Source organism: Schistosoma mansoni, chromosome 1 (genome assembly GCF_000237925.1).
Source record: "Schistosoma mansoni strain Puerto Rico chromosome 1, complete genome".
NCBI lineage: Eukaryota > Metazoa > Platyhelminthes > Trematoda > Strigeidida > Schistosomatidae > Schistosoma > Schistosoma mansoni.
Genome location: NC_031495.1, coordinates 34,478,333 through 34,504,420, shown reverse-complemented (window position 1 = coordinate 34,504,420; position 26,088 = coordinate 34,478,333). Strand labels below are relative to the sequence as shown.

Here is a 26,088-nt window from a genome sequence, read left to right as displayed (position 1 = left end):
ATTTGCGAGGGTACTCTAAAAGTTCACGAACCCATAACCAATTACTTGTCAGCCGACCATCGACTTTCCTATTGAACCGTCAGCGAATGGAATTCATTACCTTAACATGTGATTGAAGCTCCATCTTTTGACTCTTTCAGAAGAATGTTGGGTCTATTGAGAGACCACTATTACCAGGAATAACACAGGCCACCCACCCTATCGTCCTTTCCAAACTGAAACTGAGACTTAAATATCGCGCCTAGTTCAACATAGTACGCTACCGTATAGTGCTTTCCTTCCATTATTTTGCTTGGAGTTAGGAAACAAAGCTAGAATAATTTTGCTGTATTTAGATGAAGTATTATTTAAAACCATGCTCTAAACTCTGTGTTAGCCCGACGGATTCTTTTGTGATAGTCACAAGAATATGTCCTTGTTCTCCAAAATTTTGGAGAAATGTGACAAAAACCTCAAAATCTCCCCTGGTATAAGGTTTCTCTTCAAACTTAAAGTTATTTTGGGGAAATCCCATATTTTTACATAACTTTGAGGAAAACCTCAAAATTCCCCAGAATTTCCCCCGTAAATACTGAGATTAGGCACTTCTGTCCTACCTCATAAACTGGGAAGATTGGTGATCGAGATCAGTCAGTTGCCTGGTTCTAGACAGGATCTAAGTTAGTTTTACTGGCGAGACTGGGTCATCGTTCTTAAAAGTTCCAATGTTTAAACTGTTCCCTTCAGTGCTCTGCTCATTGGTTCAGTCTCTTGGATTAAGAGTGAATAACGGCCCCATCTTTTTGTGACATAGTCTCACTCACAACTGGATTTTTAATATCTATTTCCTTGGAAAGCCTAGATAGTTGCCTACTCTTATCTATCCCAGCTATCTTCATATTTTCTGCTTTCGCTGTCCACCATTGGTCATTATATTTGCGCAGGCCTTTTATCAACCTACATTTAAGCCGCCTCCGCTCCTCGTAGTATCCGGAACCATACGGAATGGGTTTTTAAGCATCTGTTACTTAAGCAAAAGCTGCTGAAGTCCACTGATTTTTCAACCTTTTGGTTTTAGTTACTGGTGAATATCATTGCCGTTTTGGATATCATGCCCAAGTTACCTTAGGGTGGGTATCAATTTTATAGTTGATCAACTCTCTTCTCAGTTTCTAAGATATATTGGTGACTTTTTTATCATTAACTCTTACTACGGCAGGTTTTCTTTAGGTAGCTTTTCTATATCTAGTGAAACTCATACAAATACGCGCTCGTACGATAGTATGATCAGAGTCTAAATATATACTTCAAAATGAGCGACAGTCTTTTATGAAGACTTTCCATGTGGTCTATTTGAATTCATTGTTGGGTCGATAAAATTCATCTACCTCATTCGAGCTGTAATCAGTGAGAAATTAGGTTGTGGCAAGGAAGAGGCAAAGGCATGTGTCCCTATGTTTCTGAGTTCTTACTATACCATTTAGTCGGACAGCGCACATCTATGGCGTGAGATTCTAGTTTCCTAGCTAAGGAACCTTGTCTTCCTGTCTCACACAAGGTTCGAACATCAAACGCCCCAACTTATCATCATTTCTGGTAGTGAGTAGGTCGTTTATGTATGTGTATACAAAGAGCGTATTACGTGATCGACAGTGTTGGAAGGTTTGTGCCGCATTTCTCAGGCGGGAAAGCATGCGGACGGATTTAGTTTGAATGGGGTGGTGATGGCAGTCTTAGGAATGTCAAAAAGATGAATTAGAGTGTGGTGATAGGCTCGAATGAGGTCAATTCTCGAAAAAATGTTGATATCTGGCAAGTTACTGGTAAAATCCTGTAAAAGTGGCTAAGTATCTGTCTGGTATCGTATGGCTATTAAGAGCCGTGTCATCATGAGGTTTAGGGTCTGTGGGGTTTTTCTTTGAGTCCAGGTACAGTAATGTATCTCAGGGTTTTTTAAAAGGTCACATAATGCCTAAATTGGTCATTCCAGTAGATTCATTTCCGGCCTAAGCGAAACGTTAACGGTTGAGGCATCTGGGATAACCAAAGGCAAGGAACCCTTTAGTTTAAGTGTAATGTAAATCTTTCCGAATAATTATTGTATTTGCTAGTATCAAGTCCTGTTGTAACTGTTGAATTCGCAGTTACATCTGATGCTGTCCCTCTGACAGAAAGATTATAATCTGTTCATATGAGTTCATTATCTTTGAGATCAACTAATAATTTGTAGGGTTGTGAAACGTCTATTCCATTTATTGGGACGAATAAAACTGTCATCAAGTCCCGTAAAACTACGGCGCTTTGTCCGAAATTGAGTGTTAGTCGTCTCTTGCCATAGGCGTTGATGTAAGACTTATCAACAGCCTAGAGTGTAATTATGGGATCAGGATTGTTCTTATCGAGTGTTGTAAAGGGCATCATACTTCTGTTCCGGTGTATATTATGGACGGTATTCTGATCTTCCTGTCAGTGATAAAATAGACGACTATTTACTGTTTCTGCCAGAAACAGCAATGTTTACTGTTCGCCAGGTGGTGCATACGCCTACTGGTTCATCATAAGATGGAATGGTCTTGTACATTGCCTTCAACAGGTTTTAAATGTGCTGCTACTAGCCTATAGTGGGGCAACTGGTGTTTGTTTAACGTCTCGATCTGTTTCTAAACCCTTGGTGGGACTTGCTCTGGGATCGTAACTGTCCAAATCGCTGTACCAATGTATTAACCATCTATTTTAAGTTGGCAAGTTAGTCGTTTGGCGTGTTGTATAACTGTGATACCGTCTGTTCTTTGGTACATTGGCATATACGAATGACGACTTTGTCCTTGTCAACAACACTGAACACTATCTGCTGTATGCTTTCTGTCATGCTTTGAGCCACAGTTGATAGAATAGACGTTTGTCTATACGTCGTTTGCTTAATCTATTCATCGTGTGGCTTTTCGGCTGCGGGTTTGTATTGTCACCTAACCACACATTAACGAGCAGCCAGTCAGCGGCCTGTTAATCGGATAAAAAGGTTTATATTATTTATTTATTTGAACACATAAATATTGGTACAAGGGGGCACCAGATATATATGCGCCGCACAAATCTCATTTGATTTGTGTGAGGGCTGTAATACTGCCCAGGTGCCCAAACTGAAGCAGGTGGTTTTCTTAGGGGACCACGCCCAGAGCCTTTGACCTAAAGGTCTGGTCCACAAGGTAATGGAGCATCGTGAGGAGATGCAGTCCCATGGTAGCCGGTGACCAATGATTGATTCATATGCCATTTGTTCTTTCAAGATGCTGGAGCCCATGTTGCACCATTGATTTGGAATGAGGGTTTTCCAACTCCCCTAGGTGGACTTTCCGTTTTCACCAATCCGGTTAAAGCGCCTGATATTCTCTTTTCGTCCTCTCAATTTCGTAAACAACAGTAATGCCACGAGAAGGCAGTGAGTAGGACTTCCCTGACAGAGGCTATATATTCGCGTGTCCATGTGAGAGCATTTGGAGAGCGAGAGCGGACTCTCTCCACTCTCGGCCGTACCAGGGCATTTGGGGGCGATAAAAAGGTGGTCTTAATTATTTTCTTTTCAAGACGTCATATGAAGTTTCGGTTGCATGCCAATATCACATTAGTTCGGTGTGATTTGTCGTCTGGCAACATCAAGTTAATGTAGCTGAAATTGTCTTGGTTTGTAATTTCATTTGCGAAAAAAAAATTTCGTTCAGACTTTTCGGTATAATATACCCAAAAGGAAGATGGAAAGTATATACGTCCACCTATTGTCAATAGTTTTGCATACAACTAAAATAACGGAAGTTCGAACCTTTTTGTTGTTACTTGTGATCCACTGTTTGTGTTTTGAACTAAAATGATGAGTTACCGATGAGTCTTAAGTGGTACGGGGTACACATAGTGTGTTTTATCTCTGAACATATAATACTCTCCACGTAAAAATCCTCGAACTTTATTTATAGATGCCTAGCATATGTTAAACTTGTTGTTAACACTTTATCTCATTTCTTTTAACGTTTCAATTTGTTCCTTGTCTCTTGGCTGTATTTTAGTAGCACGCATACAAAGTAAGCCGCTTCCTGCTTAATATTTTACATTATATATTTATCTACTTAAAATGAAATAATGTTATCAAATCATTTAAACTGCTTCTTTCAAAATATTAAATTATTTATACGAATAAATAATTTCTAAAGCTGTTTATATTTTTTCTAAAACTCACTTTAGATTGGAATTAGACTGTTTAAGTTATTTTCTCAAAAGTATCCTTGTCCTTGTATACGAACCCGATATTTATTCTCCAATATGGCTGTCAGTTATTTAAGGTAATGGTTTTTGTTTCATATTTGATTTTAAAAAAAAACGTCTTAATTTTATTTTTGACTTATCAAAATAAGAACTAGATATTTTCTGTTTTATTTACAATCATCTGTTTTTTGAACTCCCTGTATAATAGATTTAATCCGAAAAAATGTTGACAGAGCATATAACAGACAAGAAATGAAACCAGAGTGATGACATTAATACAATAACATGACTTGAATACTATAATATTAAATTATAACAATGATAGTTTCGAAGGAAATCAATATTATTAACCGTGTTAGGATATACTTTGGTTATAACTGAATAAAAATTATTCAGTGCATTAAAGTTGTGGTTATTTTGTTGCACTGCCTTCTCGTGGCGGGGGTGTTGTTTACGAAACTGAGAGGATGAAAAGCAAATGTCCGGCGCTTTAACCGGGTTGGTGGATGTGGAGTGTCCACCTAGGGGAGTCGGAAAACCTTCATTCCAAATCAATGGTGCACATGGACTCTAAGATCCTGAGGGAACAATAGCATGTGAATCAATCGCTGGTCACCGGCTACTATAGGACTGCATCTCCTGACGTTGCTCCACTGCCTTGCGGACTAGACCTTTAGGCCAAAGGCTCTGGGTGTGGCCCCCTAAGAAAACCACCTGCTTCAGTTTGGGCACCTGGGCAGTATTACAGCCCTCACACAAATCAAATGAGATTTGTGTGGCGCATATGTATTTGGTACCCCTTCGTGCAAATATTTATTTGTTCAAATAAATAAATAAATTTGTTGCATTTTACCGACTTTAATTTCTTTTTAAAAAAGGAGTGAGGAAGTCTGGTATAATTTGTTTTACGTCCATTAGACAATTAAACCACGATGGTTATATGTATACCTGATTTTAATCCAGTCAATTCAATCATGAAATCTGTGAATATTCCCCTTTTTAATTGACTGAAAAGATGTATACTGACGCAAAATATGAATAACTGTAAAATTATAAATTGATCAACATAGGTCGTGAAGTTAATATCATTAAAGCTGTACAAATTATCAATTATGTTTTATTTAGTTCTCATTATTGTCTATAAGTTTATCTTCTACATATTGTAAATATTGATTAGATTCAAATCTTTTATCAACTAAGTTGGGAACTAATAGGAATTTGTTCAACTTCTCTCGCTAATCTCAGGTATCATGTCAATCTAAAAATTTATCTTAGATTTTTTTTCAGGATATTTTAACTATTAACATAGGATAACCTTATCTGACTAATGGAATAATAATATAGTTCATTTACCAAATAAAGGTTTATGTACTCAATTTTAAGCCACATTATTTGTGTGAAGTATAGCAATACTATTTAACTACACAAACTGAAGTGAGTGAAGTTTGAACTTTTAAGCAAGTGCTTTAACCATTACTACTCATCATTCACTGGAATCATAGATCTAATATTCATAGGATTAAACCTAATTGTCAGAGTAAATAAGTTGATGGAGTCATGTTCATATGCAATAACTATATATTTGAATGAGTTTCAGTGAGGCTTAATTATGACCTACTAAAATAGAATCCTAGGCTTAAAAGTAAAACTTCACTTAGAAATTCAATGAGAATCTATTTTTAGTAACTAACTCTTATTATCAATCAGGATTATCATGCAAACAATATATCCATCTGTTCGTTAATCATTTCTAAAAAAGCATTAATGTGTAATCTTTATATGGTTTCAGATGTATTCATAAGGTGACCACAGTGATACAGGCTTTCGTTTGTCTTTTTAGTTATTTTGAAGTTCGAACTAGTAGCCATTCTGTTTGAATTGGATTAGTAAAGTCTCAAGCAAATAGTTAATTTTCAGCAAAGTTTGGTTGTGGCGAGAAGACAGACATCATCAACATAGGGCTCGGTCCAAGTTACCATACCTGACTAACACGACGTGATAAAAGTAACCAACGAGATCGAAATATTGTAATAAAAATGATTAAGAAAGAGGGTCAACTTATGCGTATATGATTTGAAAAGACAACAGAGATTATAGCTAGAAATAAATCTCCGAACGCGTGTTTCGTCCTATTTGCGAGCACTGATACTGGAATGCAGCTGGTGAGCTCCAAACGAAGTGAAACTAGGCCCCTGGTAGTCAAAATTCAACTTTCCTAAAACATAACTAAATGCTACTATGGAGGCAATTGTCTCCGGTATGCACATATGATTACAGAAACTGACTAAATGCAATCACTATTATCAAATGGAAAACTCAAATCCTTACAAATTCAAGCAAATAGTTTCTGTTTATATTTAGTCAATTTGAAGAGAGTTTTCATCAAGAGCTTAAATCAGGCAAAGAATCTTTGAAAAACTATAGGACATTGAACATCTCTTGTAGCCCAGTATCTGGCTCCAGTTAGATCCTATGATAATGTTATCGAAATATGCATCCCAGCTACCCTCGTACGCAGTTATCGATCTAATTCACATGAGAGACCAACGATATAAAATAATTCAAATACTAGAATGAATTTCGAATGCATATTTTTCGTACACGTTGATCCAGATAGAATCAGAGAAGCGAAGCGGAGAAGGGGAGTTAGCCAACCCGGTTTGATCAAGTGTGACTCGATATTTATAGTTGGACAAAAATAAGTTACAGACATGTGATGAATAATGTAGGTAATTAACACACGCTCATATAAAAACAGTCAAGGTCAATAAGCGAATACAAGACAAAGTCAAACTGTGACTTATAAAGAATGGATAAATCTATTTCCAGAAGCTAGAATAACCCATGTGGGCTCGACATAATACTAGACACGACACATGTGCGTTTGATTGATTTCAATTAGATTTGTAAACTACTATATTCCAGCTCAGTAGTTTAGACGTTAAGCTTTCGCTCGCGAGGCCGAAAGTCCTGGGTTCGGTTGTCGGTGTTGGGGTCGTAGACGCACACTGATGAGGAGTCCCGTACTAGGACGAAACAGCCATCCAGTTTTCATTGGTTTTCTAACTTGGGTCGGTTCTGGTTGCTTACTTACTTACGCCTGTTACTCCCGACGGAGTATAGGCCGCTGACCAGCATTCTCTAACCCACTCTGCCCTGGGCCTTCCTTTCTAGTTCTATCCAATTTTTCTCATGTCTATCTCCATTTTTCAGCATAATGTGTTCTTTGGTCTTTCTCTTCTCCTTTGGCCTTCAATATTTCGTGTGAGGGCTTGCCTTGTGATGCAGTTGGGTGATTTCCTCAACGTGTGTCCTATCCACTTCCAGCGCTTCCTGATTTCTTACTCCGTTGAAATCTGGTTTGTTCTCTCTTACAATAAGTTGTTGCTGATAGTGTCTGGCCAATGGATCCGAAGTATTTTTCTCAGAAAACTGTTAATAAACACTTGTATCTTCTGGATAATGGCTTTCGTAGTTGTCCACGTCTCCGCCCCATACAGTAGAACCGTCTTGACATTTGTATTGAAAATTCTAATCTTGGTGTTGGTTGACAATTTTTTTGAGTTGCAGATGTTCTTCAGTTGTAAATATGCTACTCTTGCTTTGCCAGTCCGCACCTTCACATCTGCATCAGACCCACTGTGTTCGCCAATGATGCTGCTCAGATTTGTAAAGGTTTTCACATCCTCCAAAGCTTCTCCGTCATGTGTAATTCGATTGGTGCATGTTGTGTTGTACCGGAGAATCTCGCTTTCCCCCTTTTGTATGTTGAGACCTACTGCTGCTACACTGGTCATCTCCTGCATTTGCTGTTGAGTGTGCGATAGAGGAGTCAGATTATTTGCGAAGTCTAAAACGTCCAGCTGCATCCTAGCTGTCAGTTGCATCCCGTGCTTCCCTCCAGATGTTGACGTCTTCATGATCCAGTCGATCACCAGGAGAAAGAGTGAGAGTAAGCAACCTTGTCTGACACTAGTCTTTACTTCGAACGGGTCGGTTCAATCCATCATAGGGATTCCGTATGGTGTTGACTACCTTCTCAGGCAGGCGCGCCATAGTGACGAAGAAGCCTCCATAGTATTGTCCTGTCAACACTATCACATGCTTTCTCGTAGTCAATGAAGTTGATGTAGAGTGATGAATTTCATCCAATTAATTGTTCCACAATGATCCATAGAGTTGCAATTTGGTCTCTACACGATCGATCCTTACGGAATTCAGCCTGTTGGTCTTGAAGTCGGGCGTCTACGGAGTCCTTCATTCTGTTTAACAATACCCTGCTGAAGACTTTTCCTGGTATTGAGAGAAGAGTGATACCCCTGTAGTTATCACACTGGTCGTTCTGGTATACTATAATTTCCAGCGAGCTTCTTCGTTATATCATACGATTGTCACATGTTTACTTCTTTTGCAGCCTTTTCCGCCGTCATTGCTAAATTTTCCACATATTTACGTTTGTCTGTTCTGATGCTTATCTTCACTTTCTTGTTTACTTCTGTGTATTCAGCGTGTGCTTTGGCTTTCTCCGTTCTTGTACGGCTGATATCGATTGCTTCCTTCTTGTTCCTCCTTTCTTCAATCTTATTCAGTGTATCAACAGTGATCCATTCCATGTGATGGTGCTTCTTGTGGCCCAGGACCTCATGACATGTTGAAGTGATTACCTCCTTAATCCATTTTTAGTTGTTCTCTATGATAGTTCCTTCTCCATTGAGTAGATCATGAAAAGCCTGGAACTTATTATTGAGGGCTAAGTTTAATTCATTGAGTCTGACAGTATCTTGAGGAAAAATTGTGTTAAACTTCTGTGATGTTGTCCGCCCCGTTATCTAGTGCTTCTTGGGTTTCGGTTTCATCTTAGAGACCAGCAAGTGATGATCTGGGGCTATATCAGCTTCTTTCCTGGTTCTCACGTCCTCCGTCGTCCTTCTGAACATTTTATTGATGCAGATATGGTCGATTTGATTCTGTGTAGTGTGATCCGGTGAAGTCCATGTGGTTTTGTGTATGCGTTTATATCGGAATATGGTGCCGCCTATGATCAGTTTGTTGAAGGCACATAGGTTTGCAAATCTCTTACCATTTTCGTTCTTTTCTCCCAGTCAGTCCATGTCGTCCCATGATGTATTCGTATCCGGTGTTGTCCGTTCCAACTTTGGCATTTAGGTCTCCCATCATAATGGTCACGTCCTTTGTTGGGCACTTCTCGACAATTGACTGCATCCTATCGTAGAATTGATATTTAACGTCTTCATTGTAATCGTTGGCAGGAGCATAGCATTGGATGACGTTCGTTGTAATGTGCTCTTTCTTTGTTTTGAAGGAGGCTTTGATGATCCTTGGTCCATGAGATTCCCATCCTATAAGTGCTTTTTGTGCTTGTTTGGAGAGCATCAATGCCACTCCTTGTGTATGTGGGGTATTTTCTTCTTCATGGCCGGAGTATAATAGAAGCTCCCCTGAAGCTAATCGTTGTTGTCAAACCTGCGTCCAATGTGTTTCACTGATCCCAAGCACCTTCAAGTTATATCTCCTCATTTCTGAAGCAACTTGGATAACTATCCCGGTCTCCCACATTGTACGAACATTCAATGTACCTAAATAAATGGTTGTTCTGGTTGTTAGAAGGGGCATACGCCTCGTGACTTCAGTAGGAACTCGACTTTCACCGTGAGGCGTCATAACTCTCTTAAATGAAGACTTTCTGACTCCCAGGGCAGAATTGAAATGGTTTGAATAATTTTTCTCGCTAGCATTTTTTGACGATTTTTATCCGGGATGTAGTCGCTAACCCAATGCCCGACCCTCCTCCTTTATCCGGGCTTTGGACCGGCAGTAGCCTCCGGAGGGGCTACAGGCGGAGTTCGGTTCTCAATATATTGCTATAATTTCTTTTGTTACAGAAATTCAAGTAACTTTATTTTCAGAATGTAAATAAAACAGGTTTTTAAGGTCAAGAAGTGTGGTTACAAATATATTGTAGAATAAATGTACATTATTCTGCTAAAACGCAACTTATTATATGCTGGTTACAGTAAGCCACAAACTAATGCACTTATAATTGGGCTCCACAACATATTTTCTATTTGATTTATTACTGGTTTTTGTACATTTCAGATGTAGTAACTTCTCCTAAAAACTCACTCAAATGATGTGAATTCGTCTTCATTTGATTATCAATTCATAGTTAACATTATGAAATTTCATTTACTGGTTATCTTTAGACTTCTCTACGTGTGATTAATCTTCATTTACAAATGTGGATATTGACTTTCAACATTACTTTGTACTTTTTATCCATTGAATTAATTCGTCCTTTTCGAACCATATTGTCCAATGTTTAATCCTTCCTTACAAATATCATTTCGACCATTTCGCTACTTCTCTTGTTAATTTTATCTGTTCGTGTTGATATGATGTAACGTGGGCTAATGCAGATCTATGCCAGGCTGTAAGTTGATTGTGCCTGAGTGACTGTAGATATTTACTGACTTCATATTTTTTCATTGTTTATCTAGTCAGGTAGAAGCTCAACAAGTAGATAATGAATTATTTACAGAATATGCTTTCTCTGTTGATCAGCTGATGGAGTTAGCTGGTCTAAGCTGTGCTGTCGCTATCAATAAGGTGATTACTTATATTTTTATCTTATACTGTATTTATTGTAGTTCACATATTTTTTTTGAATTCTCTAAACATCATTATTAATATGATAAATCATGTAAATGAATTATTCAGGATAACTCCTCCTCCCCATCAAGTAACTTAATAGTACTTTAGTGTATGAAAAAGACTACCATGTTATTTTATCATATCACTAGATTCCTTATCATGATGTAACTATAGTCTTTGAAGTGGGATATATCATTACGAAGACCAACATTAAAGGTTTGTAAAGCTAAATACTTAAATTCACAGTTAATAGGCTATTGCAAATAAATTAACCATTTTCTATATAGATACATTTTTATGTTTGAAAGAGTAGATGTATAATGACAAAAATAATAATTAGTTCTCATCTATGAGAACATTTCCTAATTTTTATTGCGATCTATTTCTATCTGACTATTATCTAATATATTTTAATGTGTTTCCTTCATCTCGAGTTGGAAACCATAGAAAAATAATTTGCTATTTTTCGTGAAGTACTCCTTAAAAATGCATTAATAAGTATACATAGAAATGAATAAATAAACAGAATGCTGTTGTAGCGGGTATAACGATGAGCTATGTATTCTAGTTGTTAAATCTTCTCTATTCTTTACTCTAAATGGAAATAATCAAGAAAGTTTCTAGTTATAGAAGTATTCATCGAAGCTACTGAATAATATAACATTGCTTTTATACGTGAAAGATAACTTTTACCACTGTATTGTTCGTGTAATAACGCGTTTAATATTAATTGTTTCCTGATAGTTTAAAAGATAGATTACTCAAAAAGAATTGCTAACTCATCACTTAATTGAGGATAAAGGAACTAACTAATTAAATTCTTTTTTCTTGTTAATAGATTTATCAAAAAATGTGATATAAGTCTTCATCATTGTACCTGAACTAATTTAGTCCATAGTATATTGATGAAAAAATACCGATGATTAATATGTACAACCTTTAAACTTGTATTTCATGTTAAAACATATTTTTGTAATCTATCTATTTACTCGTTATTCAGTACATTATAAATTTCCTTTAAATCATACAGGCTTATCCCCTTAACAAGCTAACCAAATCCAATGGTTCTGTACTTGTTTTCTGTGGACCAGGGAACAATGGTGGAGATGGTTTAGTTTGTGCCCGACATTTGAAAATGTTTGTAAGTGTGACTTTATAGGATTTTTTTTTCAAGTAAATACTGTGGAGTCCCACAATAAGACGAAACACCCGTCCTGTGCCTCCAGATTTTCCGTGGTGGCCTAGCTTCAATTAACTCAAGATCTCAACTATTAAAAGAAATTTCTCTAAACAGTCTATATTAACCGATCAGAATCAGTTCTATTAATTTTACGATAATTCTTATCGGAACTATGACATCATTACTTGGTATTAATGTGGTGTTTCATTTTATTTTCAAAAATGATCATTCAGTTGTTTTTATTTTTATGAAATAAAAATATTTGATGCGAAATAACACCAAAGAAATATCTCATTCATTTATTGGTTGCTTGGTGTAAAGTCAAGTTGTTTGTACAAGAGCTACTCAGTTGTCTGTATCAAACCAGACAAAGTGAAATTCGAACTGTTGAAACCTATTGGCAGCTAACAGTCGAACAGTTTAACCACTATTCATTAATTTTCTACTTGAAATAGTCAACATATTTTGTAAGCCATTTGGGAATTTCGAATTTCTCGTTCAGTATTCACTGGTTCTTTTATTCTGTTTTAAAGTATTAAGTCTTTAAATGCAGATTCTTATTTTTAAAAGTTGTATGTTTTCCGCAACTTTTTCAGTAATCCATGAAAGTTAATCATTGTTGACATGATAAACATCGATTATCGATTTTGTCAATTACGTCACTACGATGATTTATTATTAGCAGTTTTGTCCCATGTGAAATCTTTTTTCTAGGAGTCACTTTCTCTGCTCTCCTTATCCTTCCCGTTTAGACAGTTACTACTGTTGTATGGACTTTTTTTCTTTTACACGCATGATAATCAGTGCTTATCAAGGTTACCTATTTCATTAATAGAAGAAATATCCCTTCAGTTTTGTTTGTTTGGTATTTCTCCTTTAAAAACAAGATTGTTTGTTTTTCTATTCTCATGTTGATCTTGTCATTTGTAGGGTTACAAACCTTCTATACATTATCCTCGTAATCCGACCAAACAATTGTATAAAAATTTAGTTATTCAGTGTGAAAAAATGGACATTCCTTTTCTACCTGATTTGACAAATGAAGTAAGATGGTTTTTGTGTAAAACATTTTGTATATTTTAAAAGTGGTTTTCATCACGAACTGATTTCAACAAAAAAAGACAGTTTTAAAAACTATGATACTGATAAAAAACAGTTGATGACTCCCTCTAGTTCATAACTTAGCAATACTCATCAATAGTTAATCCTACGTGGATATATATATATATATATATATATATATATAAACTACTGAATGAAAATCCCTGAGGTTAGACTTTTTAATTTCAGTCAATAAGTCGTATAGCATAATCGTGATTAAGTATTGTAACTGAGCCACTTTCTCATTCCCGACTATTTTGATTTCATAGATCACAACTTCCAAGTGTGAACTCCAAAAAGTCCATCTCAAAAACAAGTTACTAGTATAGAGACGATCATTATAGAGTGAGATGAGTTTTTGTGTGTAGATATTTTTGTTTATTTTGCGGATGGACTACATTATCCACTGGTGACATAATATAATAATCATACTAACAAAACCATATTTATCAATGATCACATATATCTCTGTTCGACCTACACTAAGTGATAATAGTTTAAGACCTAACAATAAACCATATAGTCTACGTATACATCATTAAAAGTTAGAATTATTTAAAAAGTTTACGGTTAAGCGTTCAGTTTTCTAGTATTCTAGATTAGCTATCATTAAAATAGTATTGTCCAAATCGTAGACTTTAATTCACTGTATTCATAAGGTCTTGATTTTCCATACTTTGATCCTTGATTTCTTTTCATTTCTAATTGTGATATATTTCTCCGTCTAAATGAATAACAGTTGTCGTGAAAGAACACCCAGGTGGTGGAAACCAATTCATTTTTCAGTTCAAAATTACAGTGTCTTTGTAAATTATGAATACTATACATTAAATAGGTCATTTGCACATCTTCCATCAATTGTCTCTTACAAACTTCATCGTCCTTTCATTTCTATGGTTATTACAATTACTCTCTGTTTACATTCCTGTTGCCTTCAATCCGATCTTCTCCATCTTCTGCTGCCATGCATTCCACTTCTGACTGTCGTTACGTACTACTTAGATCTGTCAGCATAAGTAGCATACACCACACAGTGATCTGAGATAATTTTAAACAGTTTATAAGCACATCTCTCAAAATATCCATATCGGACAGTATGAATGTATCTTTTTTGTCATACAACTAATAAACATATGACGAGCATTATATTTGAGTAACTGATAATAGATTTTTGACAATTTACAGAGTACTTTTTCAATCGTTTGCATTATCACTTTGAAAAATTCCAACACCGAAAAAATTTATGTTTAATTTATTTAGTTTCTATATGATACTTTTAATCCTAGTTATTCCATCACACTTTTAATGAGAAAGTAAATATTTAATTTATGTTCATAAATAATTGTTATATCATAACGATGAATAAATGGATAGTAACTGCTAGGAATTATTTATGAACTATTGTTACATATATTCTTATTGGATAACTATTAAGTAACTATATTATATGTATATTCATATTTCTTTTATAATAAGCTTCTGTTTGGTCTATTGACTATTATTATACGATTTAGTATTCTTAAGTTATTCCCAATTTATAAGTTACAGTATATCACACAGTCACTTTGGGACTGATGTTGTGTAATTGTTATTTTCTATTTTATGGTATGATGCTGTCTGATTCGCTTGTAAATAAACTGCGTATGTCTGAAATATATTGTCCATACAGTGGAAGGTGAGATTTCGTGCTGGACCCAAACAGGAAGGGTTAGGCCAGAAAAACCAATAAGGACTCGGAGTTAACTCTAGGCTACTCGTACTGGTTAATGCATCATTGGCTTCTCACACTGCCAAGGTCAAATAAGTCGGTGTTTCTTTGGGTGACTTTGTCACCTGATAATAAACAGGGCAAAAGACATAACAGTAATATTTCTTTTCTATCTCTATTGTTCTCTTACATTTTCCTTTAACTAGACGTTTAACTTATCTCAATCTTATGATCTATTCATTGATGCACTTTTTGGATTTGGTTTCAAACCTCCTGTAAGACTAGAATTCAAAAGTATACTACAAATTATGTCAACAAGTCAAATTCCTGTCATATCGATAGATGTCCCATCGGGTAAGTATACATTTAAATAGTGTTACGTTTTTATACTACAATCACTTCAACCCTTGTAAGACATATCATGCTGATATTATATATTTATTATTTACTTATTTGAACACATAAATATACAAGGGGGCACCAGATATATATGCGCCACACAAAATATTGTCTTTTCATTTTAATTGTGTAAGGGCTATGATACTGCAAGGGTGCCCAGACCGACGCAGGTGGTTTTCTTAGGGGGCCACACCCAGAGCCTTTGGCCTAAAGGTCTAGTCCGCAAGGCAGTGGAGCAACGTCAGGAGATGCAATCCCATGGTAGCCGGTGACCAACGATTGTTCCGTATGCCATTTGTTCTCTCAGGATGCTGGAGCCCATGTGCACCATTGGTTTGGAATGAGGGTTTCCCAACTCTCCTAGGTGGACTCACCGTGTCCACCAACCCGGTTAAAGCTCCGGACATTCGCTTTTGGTCCTCTCAGTTTCGTAAACAACAGTAATGCCACGAGAAGGCAGTGATTAGGATTTCCCTGGCAGTGGTTGTATGCACGTGGCCATGTGAGAGCATTCGGAGAGTGAGAGCGGACTCTCCCCACTATATATATATATATATATATATATATATATATATATATATATATATATATATATATATATATACTACGTAGCTGTTACAATAAAAATATGGTTCATATTCACTTATGTCAGTACATATAAGTTAGGTGAGTTACATTTCATATAGTTACAAGAAAAGAACGAATCTTTCATGTGTTGAGCTCAAAACAAATAAATTAGTTTATTTAATCTTTAGGATACTTTAGTGTTTTCCACTGACCAATGAAAAAAATTGATATCGAAAAATAGGTATGACTTCAATCAAATATCGTGTGGGAACGCTGTTGATTATCACTTATTTTCAACTAGCTCTTGATCGGTCTATTAATAACATACCGTGTGAATTACGTAAATTTATGTGACACCTTTATAAGCTGAATAACATAGAAAGTAAGACTATTATATAAAACCACACTGCACAACATTTCCAAGCCCTCATCACTAAACAACTCATAATTCACAAGGGTTCCATTTTGACATTCTATTTTTGAAATTTGAATTGTTGTTTTGGTCTCAAGTTTCTCATCAAAACAATACGTAATGGTTGAAATCGTATTAAGTGATTAATTAGTCATCCATAGATCATTACTTGGAGTCATTTTGTAATTTATAGTGTTATCTATGTTGTGCAATATTGAGCTTCCACTTTTCACTGTTTCTTTCCTAACTACTTGTAAGTAACATAATTCAAAATTTTCAAATTTTCATGGAAGTAATATTGTTCAGTGGCACAATCCTCATTTGCAAATTCAAAACAGTAATAGTATGTAAAGAGGGCTAGTGGCTAACAGTGGAATCCAGGACGCGCGTTTTGTCCTAGCCACTATCCATCTTTGCTTATAAAGCTTGTGACTTCAGGCAATATCGAGGCAGTCCGCACAGGATGCACATGTGCCAACAAGGGACTAATCAATTGCAGTCCTAAATAGCAATGGGAAGATACAAGCAAACAACACCATGGGAAGTAATAGTATGTGTTTATTCCCAAAAATGAGCTTTTAAAAATTTTTATTGTCACTGTTCATAATATTTCCTATTGATAATCTTTCTTGTATAACTTGGGGTGTACTGAATCCACATTTGTATGTAACTGAAGTGATCTGTTTTCTTGATATGATTCCTCACAGTTTTCCATGTAAATTTAAGACAAAACTAACATGCACTTTACGTCTTGTGCTCAGTCTGGCGCCTTTTACGATCTACTGAAAAATGAAGTAAGTATCGTTGAAGCCGAAATCGATATCTGTTTATAAAACCATCTACGTCATTATTGGTACTATAGTCCAATAAAATCTCAAGGCTGATTATTGAAAATTATTAAAAATACAATTAAACACTGACCATTATACTGTGGACATACACGTTATTGTAATTCCCAATTACTCGTTCATAATCCATAGAATTCAGTCAATTAGTCAGAAGTAACGTAAAACCTTGGACATATGTGTCGGTTCAAATAGCTATACCAAGTTAATCTATACTTTCACTTTTGAAATACATCTTTCTCTTAACTGTCTTCTGTTCATACCGAATTGTTTTGCTATGTGGCAAATACTACAGGTAGAGTTAATCAATGTACCCCTGACTCACTTATAACATAGCTTATTAACGGATGTATTTCATTCAGTTGAATCATATTAGTATTTAGTAGGTGGTGACGATCGATAGGAAAACGGTAAGGCCTAGTTTTCATATTTCATTGGTAAGGTCTACATTAATCCAACCTTAAAAAAGTTTATCCTTAAAACATTATTTATCATGTAACTGCCATATCAGGTCACTTAGCTTGGTAGATAGATTACTAAACTTAAATGATACAGGTCACAACTGATGACTAAATAGCAAGCTACTTATCCTCTCTAGTCAATGGTATCTGTCTTAACTCCCATACTAGTCTAAATAAGAACATATCATTGAATTCATATAAGAAGAAATAATATTGTCTTATCTAAATTTCGCCTATCTTTTTTTTTATTAGATATAATTTAATATTCATTTCTTTCAACGGTCGATAGATAGCTGAAAGTTTTACATAAACTTGAAATAATCTGACTGCTACTAGCAATATAATTTATTTATCGATGGTAAAAATCGAATACCAATGCTATCTTCCCCTTGTATGTTTTATTTAGAAGTAATGAAATGTATTCATCCTTTATTTCCGTTTACCTGTCGATAGGACGTCATCCCAATAGTTTGACATATACATAGTGTTTATTCACCTAACACTGTATCTAGTGTGGTTAAAATGTTGTGCACATCATGTGATTAGTGCATTTGAATACTTATCCAAGTGTGTGTGTATATATATGTTCTGCCATTAATTTCTTCCTTCCACCCTACTTTTCTAGTTTGCGTTTATTGCCTTTTTCACATCACATATCTTACTTTTCTTACCTCCTTGCTTTAAAATTGCTAGTGTTCATGTTATTGCATATATATTTTCAAAATATTCATATTCTGTTCATCAAAACCAGTCATATTAAAAATAGCTTCTTTAAAAAATTAAATATCTACTGTTTTTGACCATGGATATGGAAGTCAAGTGATGAACAATTGAAAACATAATCTCAGTGAATTGCTGTTTCTTCCTCGCTTGATAACATTGAGCGCTGCGTATGTACTACCTTGTTACTGGTTAACATCTATCTATGATATGCTACAACCATCATCCAATGCCAGTGTTAGACTATATTATCTTATTACTGATTTTTTGACTCCACAGGTCATAACATTTCACTATATATACAAAATAACTCTGCTTGGAGCCCCTCTGGGGTTACTGCTGGTTCCAATCCCGGATAAAGGAGGAGGGTCGGGCATGGGGTTAGCGAACCCATCCCGTAGAAAAACTACTCGCTAGAAAACGCTGACCAGAAAAAAAGTAATTCATATATATACAAAATTGATCAGAAATTAGATTGATTAACACGATATAGCGTAAAGTAAATCATGTGTGCCATGTAATCATGATCATTGTCATTGTTTTTGTGACATCCTACCTCCCTCCATATCCTATCAGACATACAACTTCACTAATTCATTCGATTTTCAGTTAGCATGACTTGTTTCCACTTGTTTACTGTGATGTTTAAACGGCTCACATTTTAAACTTCGCTCGGATTTCAGTATTTATGCTTTCATTCATTGAAACAATGAAGAAATCCATTCGAAGGTCACATCCATTATTTATGGTTTTGATTATTATAACTAATTATATATTTATGTGTAGATAAAGGTCGAGAAACACTGGCTCTTATGCAACGTCAGTTTTTTTCTTTCATAGCTTATTATTACATTTTCATTGTTAATCATTTGTATAAAACAAATGCTTGAAATCATATCATTTTCCATTATAATTAAACGATATTTAATTACTTGTCCTTTGACAGAGTTGATTCATCCCTCTGTTTTATCGAAACTTCACCATGAAGTTAAGTCGATGCTTATTGAATAACAACTAAAGAGAATTCAGTGAAGAAACTTTGTTTTTCAATACTCAAAACACTTTATAATGTAATTTCTTTTTATTCTTCTATAAAATCATCTATTTGTTAGGTCAATATGAATATGAGTGTACAGCTTTAATAAATAATAGTGTCGAAAAAAAAATTTTCTTCACTAAATTCTGGTTTCTTTTTGTCTAGTCAATGACATAATAGGTTACTTCAAGTCTTATTGCCACTTTTTACCTGATAATCTTATTCTTATGATACACCCCACTTTCTTACTTTAAACCCCATATCCATGCAATATGTACAAAGAATCATACATCCATTCTATTTAGTTTTTTCTTAGCATCTAATTTTGACAACAGTGAACTAAAATTTTACGTATTACAAATGTATAAACTAATCTCACCCTAAAGTTAATGGTATAAACTTATTAGAAGTCTATAGTTTAACTACTAACAATACCAGTTGGCCGGGGATAGAAAAAATTTGTATTTGTAGTAGATAATTAGCCAGCTAATAATCATAATAATAGTGATAATCGTATTGTAGTTTTTAAAAACTATGTTATTCTTTGTTTCTTTTTAATAAATCTTCAGACTGTCCGCTTGAATCGGTTTTTTAAGCTCTTCTAATAACCCCAGGGTAAATCTACATGACAACTTGAACATGTGAGAAAAGGCGCGAAATATGGAGAATCCCTTTACTACAAGGCTCGTTTATGTACAGAAAATTTAGGGTATTTGTAGCATTTCAGATGTCCTTGAGCTTCTGGAAAGTTCTGGAACGGTACTAAACATGGTAGCAGGCTGGGTAATCATTCAGTCAGAGATGTGACACATGACTTCATTTACTAAATGTTTCTGAGAAACTTCTATCCAATGCCGATTAGATAAGATGTTTCCTAATATTTTCAGAGCCTCTCTGGGCTTTTTTCGAGGTATATTCTGGATCTCCCCAGCACTTTTACTATCCATTAATGAATGATCATCTTACAAATAAACAGTAAACGACTATAAGCTTCATCATCTTTTTTCCCTTCTAATTTCATAAAATCCAAAACTATTTCCAATGCTTTTCCCCAGATATTTCCCCTCTAAAACAAGGTGACTTGTCATTAAGATTATTTTAAATGTATGACCTAGTGTTTCAGTCTAATCCTAAGAAGAAAAAATTATTTCAAGTGACAGTTGTTAATCATGTTAATAGAACTGTGATGTTAGTTGTGAGGTGGGGGAGGATGTTAAATAAATGTTACAGTATTTCTATATAATGGTTATTATATATTTTTATTTATTCCATTACAGGATGGAATGTGGAAATTGGACCATTAGATAATGAAAATAATTTAAAACCGGATTGTTTAATTTCATTAACTGCACCGAAATTATGTGCCCGCTTCTTTCAAGGACGGTATCATTTTCTCGGTAATTTCACTTTATATGTATATATGATGGTTTTTACACGTGAGTTATTGTCAGTTGTTTCTAGGGAAAAGATCGGTCAAGTGATTAAAATTATATGCAGATTTTTAATTAGAAATCATTAATATTTATTTTATTTCAAAATAAATTGATTCTAAGGATACTCATACATATCTATTCAGTTTATACCGAAATTTAGAAGCATCTAATTCTTTGAATAATCTTTTTTAACAAAATAAAAACAACAAGATTTGCAGAGTCAACTGTGAATCTAGTTTATTTTGGAAGATTTCTCATTAACTACAAACAGTCTATATTTACTTTGGTATGAAATATAGAAGTGAAGTGAAAATTAGAAAAATCAAACCCAAGACAAAAAAATGAACTAGGCAATGTTCTTTATTCTACTGATTATAAAGATAGTCTATTTATTCAAACACATAAATATTGGTACAAGGGGGCACCAGATATACATGCGCCACACAAATCTCATTTGATTTGTGTGAGGGTTGTAATACTGCCCAGGTGCCCAAACTGAAGCAGGTGGTTTTCTTAGGGGACCACACCTGGAGCCTTTGATCTAAAGGTCTGATCCACAAGGCAGTGGAGCATCGTGAGGAGATGCAATCCCATGGTAGCCGGTGACCAACGTTTGATTCATACGCCATTTGTTCCCTCAGGATACTGGGGCCAATGTGCACCATTAGTTTGGAATGAGGGTTTTCCAACTCCCCTAGGTGGACTTTCCGTTTTCACCAACCCGGTTAAAGCGCCTGATATTCACTTTTCGTCCTCTCAATTTCGTAAACAACACCCGTGTTGCGAGAAGGCAGTGAGTAGGACTTCCCTGGTAGAGGCTATATACGCTTAGTCTAGTCAAAACACTTTTTAGCCAATCACGAATATTATAGTTAGACAATATAATATAAAAATAATTAGAAATCAATGAATATGATTTTACAGGAAACAAACATTTTGAGACTATTTTTCATGAAATACAAAAAATGAGTTTATTCAAAATTTTAGACATTTAGCTGTAAAGAAAATTCCTGTTTACATTTGTTTACCATCTTATGGATATAATATTTTATAGGAAATAATAAGAGATGTATTGAAAGGAGCTATGCTACTTCTAGTATATAATATCAAATATTTATTAACCAATCAAACATATATAAATACCTTTCTTGATATCACCTCTTAATGAACTTATGAATTTCCAATACTCTTCTGAAAACAAGTACATGAGAAGATCTAAGAAAAGTCTCTACACGACTTCCCGGAGTGTGTTCGTTGTAATGTATGTTTGGAAGAAAATGAAATATGGTTGACATACACTTGATAGACAGTGAATACAAAGTGAATGTTTTCGTGACTGAATTAATAATAAATTGACTTATTTTACTTTGCAGAAATCTTCACGATCTAGCATTTAACAAATTTATATACATAGAAGTGTAGTTAATCTCTGTTTTCTCTAGTAACAATATAACTGTCCTATATAATCTCTCAGTAATTTTATTGTATTACTTCATTTTTAATTTTTATCTTAATCAACTAAATTACATGACCTTGTCATTTCTAATTATACATTATTCGTTGTCAATTTAATCAGCTTGCAGCTAATAGAAAGTTCTAGAATTCTGTAAACCTTTCAAAGCTTCTTAATCTGAGTCCTGTTGTAAATAATTCAGGTTGATTCATTAAACAAAAAATTGTTTACTATTTGTACAAGAAAAGTCCGAACATATTAAAATGGATGTGAATTCGAGCATCCAACACTGTGTTAATGATAACAACTAAAAATAAAAATATGAAACAATTCGTTCTTTAAGGAACAACCTAATAGTTGATGAAAAGCAAAGATAGATAGTGGCTAGCAGTGGAATCCAAGATGCGCGTTTCGTCCTATTTGGGACTCGTCAGCTGGATGTACCTGCGTCTCAGAGTTTATGTTCACTCTCGGACTCGAACCCAGTACCTTTCGCTTCAAACGTCATTACGTTATCCACTCAGCGCTATCCTCTATGACAGCTATGTTAATTAGTGAGAAATTGTTATACGTACATTAACCATCCAAATATGTACACATACACACGTTTGTTGTGATTTTTGACCATTCCTAATTGTCCTGTTTATCATGATGTTTTTCAGTATACTTTACCATAAAATTATCTTCATTGATTGAATATCTGAAGTACATTTGTATATGTATCCAGTGCACATAATTCTATGTATATTGATTAAGTCTACTGTATAAACAATTAGTTTGTTTATCTTATCGAGTAGTAGTCTAGTATATATCAATTCGTTTGCAAGTATATATATTCATATATCACTACCCATTAGAAAAACATTCATCTCTCTCTCCAGGATAGTTATAAAAATTCTATGGCTACCATGTTGCTGAAACAACTTCCTGTCTGTACTGTAATTGTGACCATAAAATCTACATTAATAAATTATAATTAATTGTCTAATTATTAAGTGGAAAAAATGAATTAAAAATGATGCGATTAAAGTTTAATTGGTCATTTATCCTTGACATGTATAATTAAATTTATTATTTATAGAATTTGGTTAAGGGATTATTCAATCAATTTTTCCCTTTGTCCAGCTTCTCAACTAAAGTGAAATGGCATATATTTAAGCTGAAACTTTTTAGATAAGTTTAAACGAATGATACTTTCTTTTATAATTTTCATTTTAAATAATGAAGATACGATATAGGCTTATTCATTTGATCTAGTTATTGGCTTCTCTGGTATTGTTAGTTACTCTGGAAATAGAAGTGTATGGTGATTAGCGGTTACCGACAGGAATCTCGGTAATCTATCTTTAACAACAGTTAACACTTGTCAATTAGACATATTCATCTGCAGTCTCAAAGGAATTTATGCTTCTTGTGTGATTTTAACCAAAGTTATTGAAACTATGACTCACCAACTTGCAGAACTGTCATATCCACACTAATTTATCATTAAACGATAATTAATGTCATGTCTTTGGTGAAGTTTCATTCCTCTGAGTTATAGATGGTTTAGTCGTGAAGCTGTCATAGTTCTTCTAAACAACATCATCAGCACAAACTTCATACAGAAAAAGAATAAAGGATAATCAAAGCTTCACGATTGAATCATTCAGTTCGGAGAACGAAATTCCACTAAAACCATCCGTCTAAACTATGAATCTCTACCAGTTCATGTTTATTTACTCTTCAATGTTGAACGAATTCCAACATAACACTCATTTCTAAAAAAAACACATAAGTTATATTTCGACACTAGGTAGTTAAAGTCAGTCAGACCCGGGTCTAGAACACAAACGATGATTACAGTAAAATTGTGTATCGACAGTTGATTTTACACTTCTCATCAAATCTTAGTTTTTATTATTTACAAGTTATTAGATAGAATTATGTATATTTAGAGGAAGTATCTCTAGTTGTTAATTTATCTTTGTTAATTAAATCACAAAACGGTTTTTCATTAACTTCGTGATAATATCTAACCGTTGAACAAAGTACGTATAAACAATCTTTTTGAAAATAAAATCATTTTAAAATTGCATGTCATATTGACCTATTTTCGTTTCTAAGATGAATAGAACATGATGTAACCTAGTGAGTGACTCATATTTTGCGGTCATAAAATGGTATTACTGTTTTAATGATCAACACATATTAAAAAACGTTATATAACGTATTTGCCTAAACAAGTTTCCATAACATTTAATGAGAGAAGTGTAAATGTATTTCTTCTGTATTTAATAAGGAAAAGATCGATCACAACCTAACGATACCTAGTTAATAGAATTTCTCAACATAAGGGTATGACAATGGGAAGGCTAGTCTCTTTTCAATGGAGCTTTTACTGTCTACACAAAAGCTGATGTCACTACAAATTGCCTGTATATGTAGTTTAGAAATCTATGGGTGTTGGCTGTAAATAAACCGGATTAAGACACGTTATGTGCATGGTCGTGACGGCGCACACTGATTGACTAATTCTAAACCAATCAGCTCTGGCAGATTATTGGAGAAGCATCTAGAAGTTTCGTATGTATATACTATAAATATATAAACGTTTTTCTAACGATTGATTGCTGTTTACCTACCCTTGTTATTTGGAATACAATTTCGTTCCTGTTCGACGTGTTCTGATTTTGGGGTCGTTTATTAGCAAAACAATTATAACAATAGGACATGATAACGTCCTGGCAGATAAAGTCACTAATTCTGAGAATGCGTGAGTCATTGTGGTAATTGAGGATTCTCAGTGCGTAAAATATAAATTCAAATCATATAACTAAAAAGAAAAATTTTAGGGTGTTACCAGTAGAAAGACACTATCTGAGTATTTCGGGTTAATAATAAAATCTCAAAGTACGAAACTTTCATGGAACATTGAATAAAGAAAATGCTACATGTAGAAACGTGTTAGATAAAATAAATATAGATCTACATTGTTAACTTATTAACTTACTAAATAATGAGGGAACAAATATTGTCATGTTTATTATGTAGAGTTGGGTTGCTTCGATCAAATTATTGATCGACTTAGTTAATGCGAAATCATGTTGTCTGTTGATCAATAAACAGCTGAACTATATGAATTCAAGATGTTGAGTGTGAATCGACTTCAATCTGTGAAACGACTTGCAGTATCCTCAGTTCGCCAAATAAACTTCCCACATCCGCTAACAATGTTTACTTACTTTAAAGCGTCAAGATCGAGATATTTTTCTATTTATGCAACGTTTTATATAGTCTTTTCATTTTATTTTCAGGTGGTAGATTTGTGCCAGATGCACTAATGAAGAAATACAACTTGAAACTACCCACATATCCTGGTCATGAGTTATGTGTACTACTCAATTCCTCCGATGATAAGTAGTTAGTTATATTTTCCAAACTTTTGTAAATGACATTTTGTTAAAATATCTTAATCTGGGAATGTTCACTGAACGTTAATACTTTATTTACGAATAACACAACTAACTGAAGTGGCTTTGGTTAACAGACCGTTTTCATGTGTACCTACTATGTCATCAGATCTGATAGATCTCATATTTTCTTTATGTGTGAATATAATACATGTATCTGTCGCGTTTTCATGATTTTTATTTGAATTCTTTTATCAAGTCTTTCAAGTAGATACTTTGAATTAATCATGAGTATAAATCCAGTATTTCAATGGAGGTAAGGATGAAATCAGAACTCGTTTATTGTAAGAATTCAATGTATTCGTAGACACAATTATTCGTTGATTAGTCTTGTTTCTTACTAACTTCAACAGAATATCAGAAGATTGATCTATAAATTTGTTAATTCATTATTCAGTTACAGAACGATTAAAATT

At 34.4% G+C, this 26,088-nt stretch overlaps 1 protein-coding gene across 1 annotated transcript; it reads left to right on the top strand.

Moving 5' to 3' along the window:
* The first annotated feature begins 254 nt into the window (after positions 1-254).
* Positions 255-25,838, top strand: Smp_142640 (n-terminal yjef related). The gene is made up of 8 exons (XM_018794171.1): positions 255-297; positions 4,213-4,310; positions 10,752-10,860; positions 11,936-12,046; positions 13,016-13,129; positions 15,101-15,248; positions 20,612-20,731; positions 25,517-25,838. The coding sequence occupies exons 2-8, from the start codon at positions 4,291-4,293 to the stop codon at positions 25,621-25,623; spliced, it is 729 nt and encodes a 242-aa protein (XP_018648610.1). The 5' UTR covers positions 255-297; positions 4,213-4,290; the 3' UTR covers positions 25,624-25,838.
* Positions 25,839-26,088: the final 250 nt, after the last annotated feature.

What these genes read in the sequence shown, in the direction of transcription:
- Smp_142640 (XM_018794171.1), top strand. Translation starts at nt 4,291, where the DNA reads ATGGCTGTCAGTTATTTAAG. An exon ending in GTGCTGTCGCTATCAATAAG is followed by an intron (nt 10,861 to 11,935) that starts GTGATTACTTAT and finishes TAAATCATACAG; the next exon opens with GCTTATCCCCTTAACAAGCT. An exon ending in AGGACGGTATCATTTTCTCG is followed by an intron (nt 20,732 to 25,516) that starts GTAATTTCACTT and finishes TTTTATTTTCAG; the next exon opens with GTGGTAGATTTGTGCCAGAT.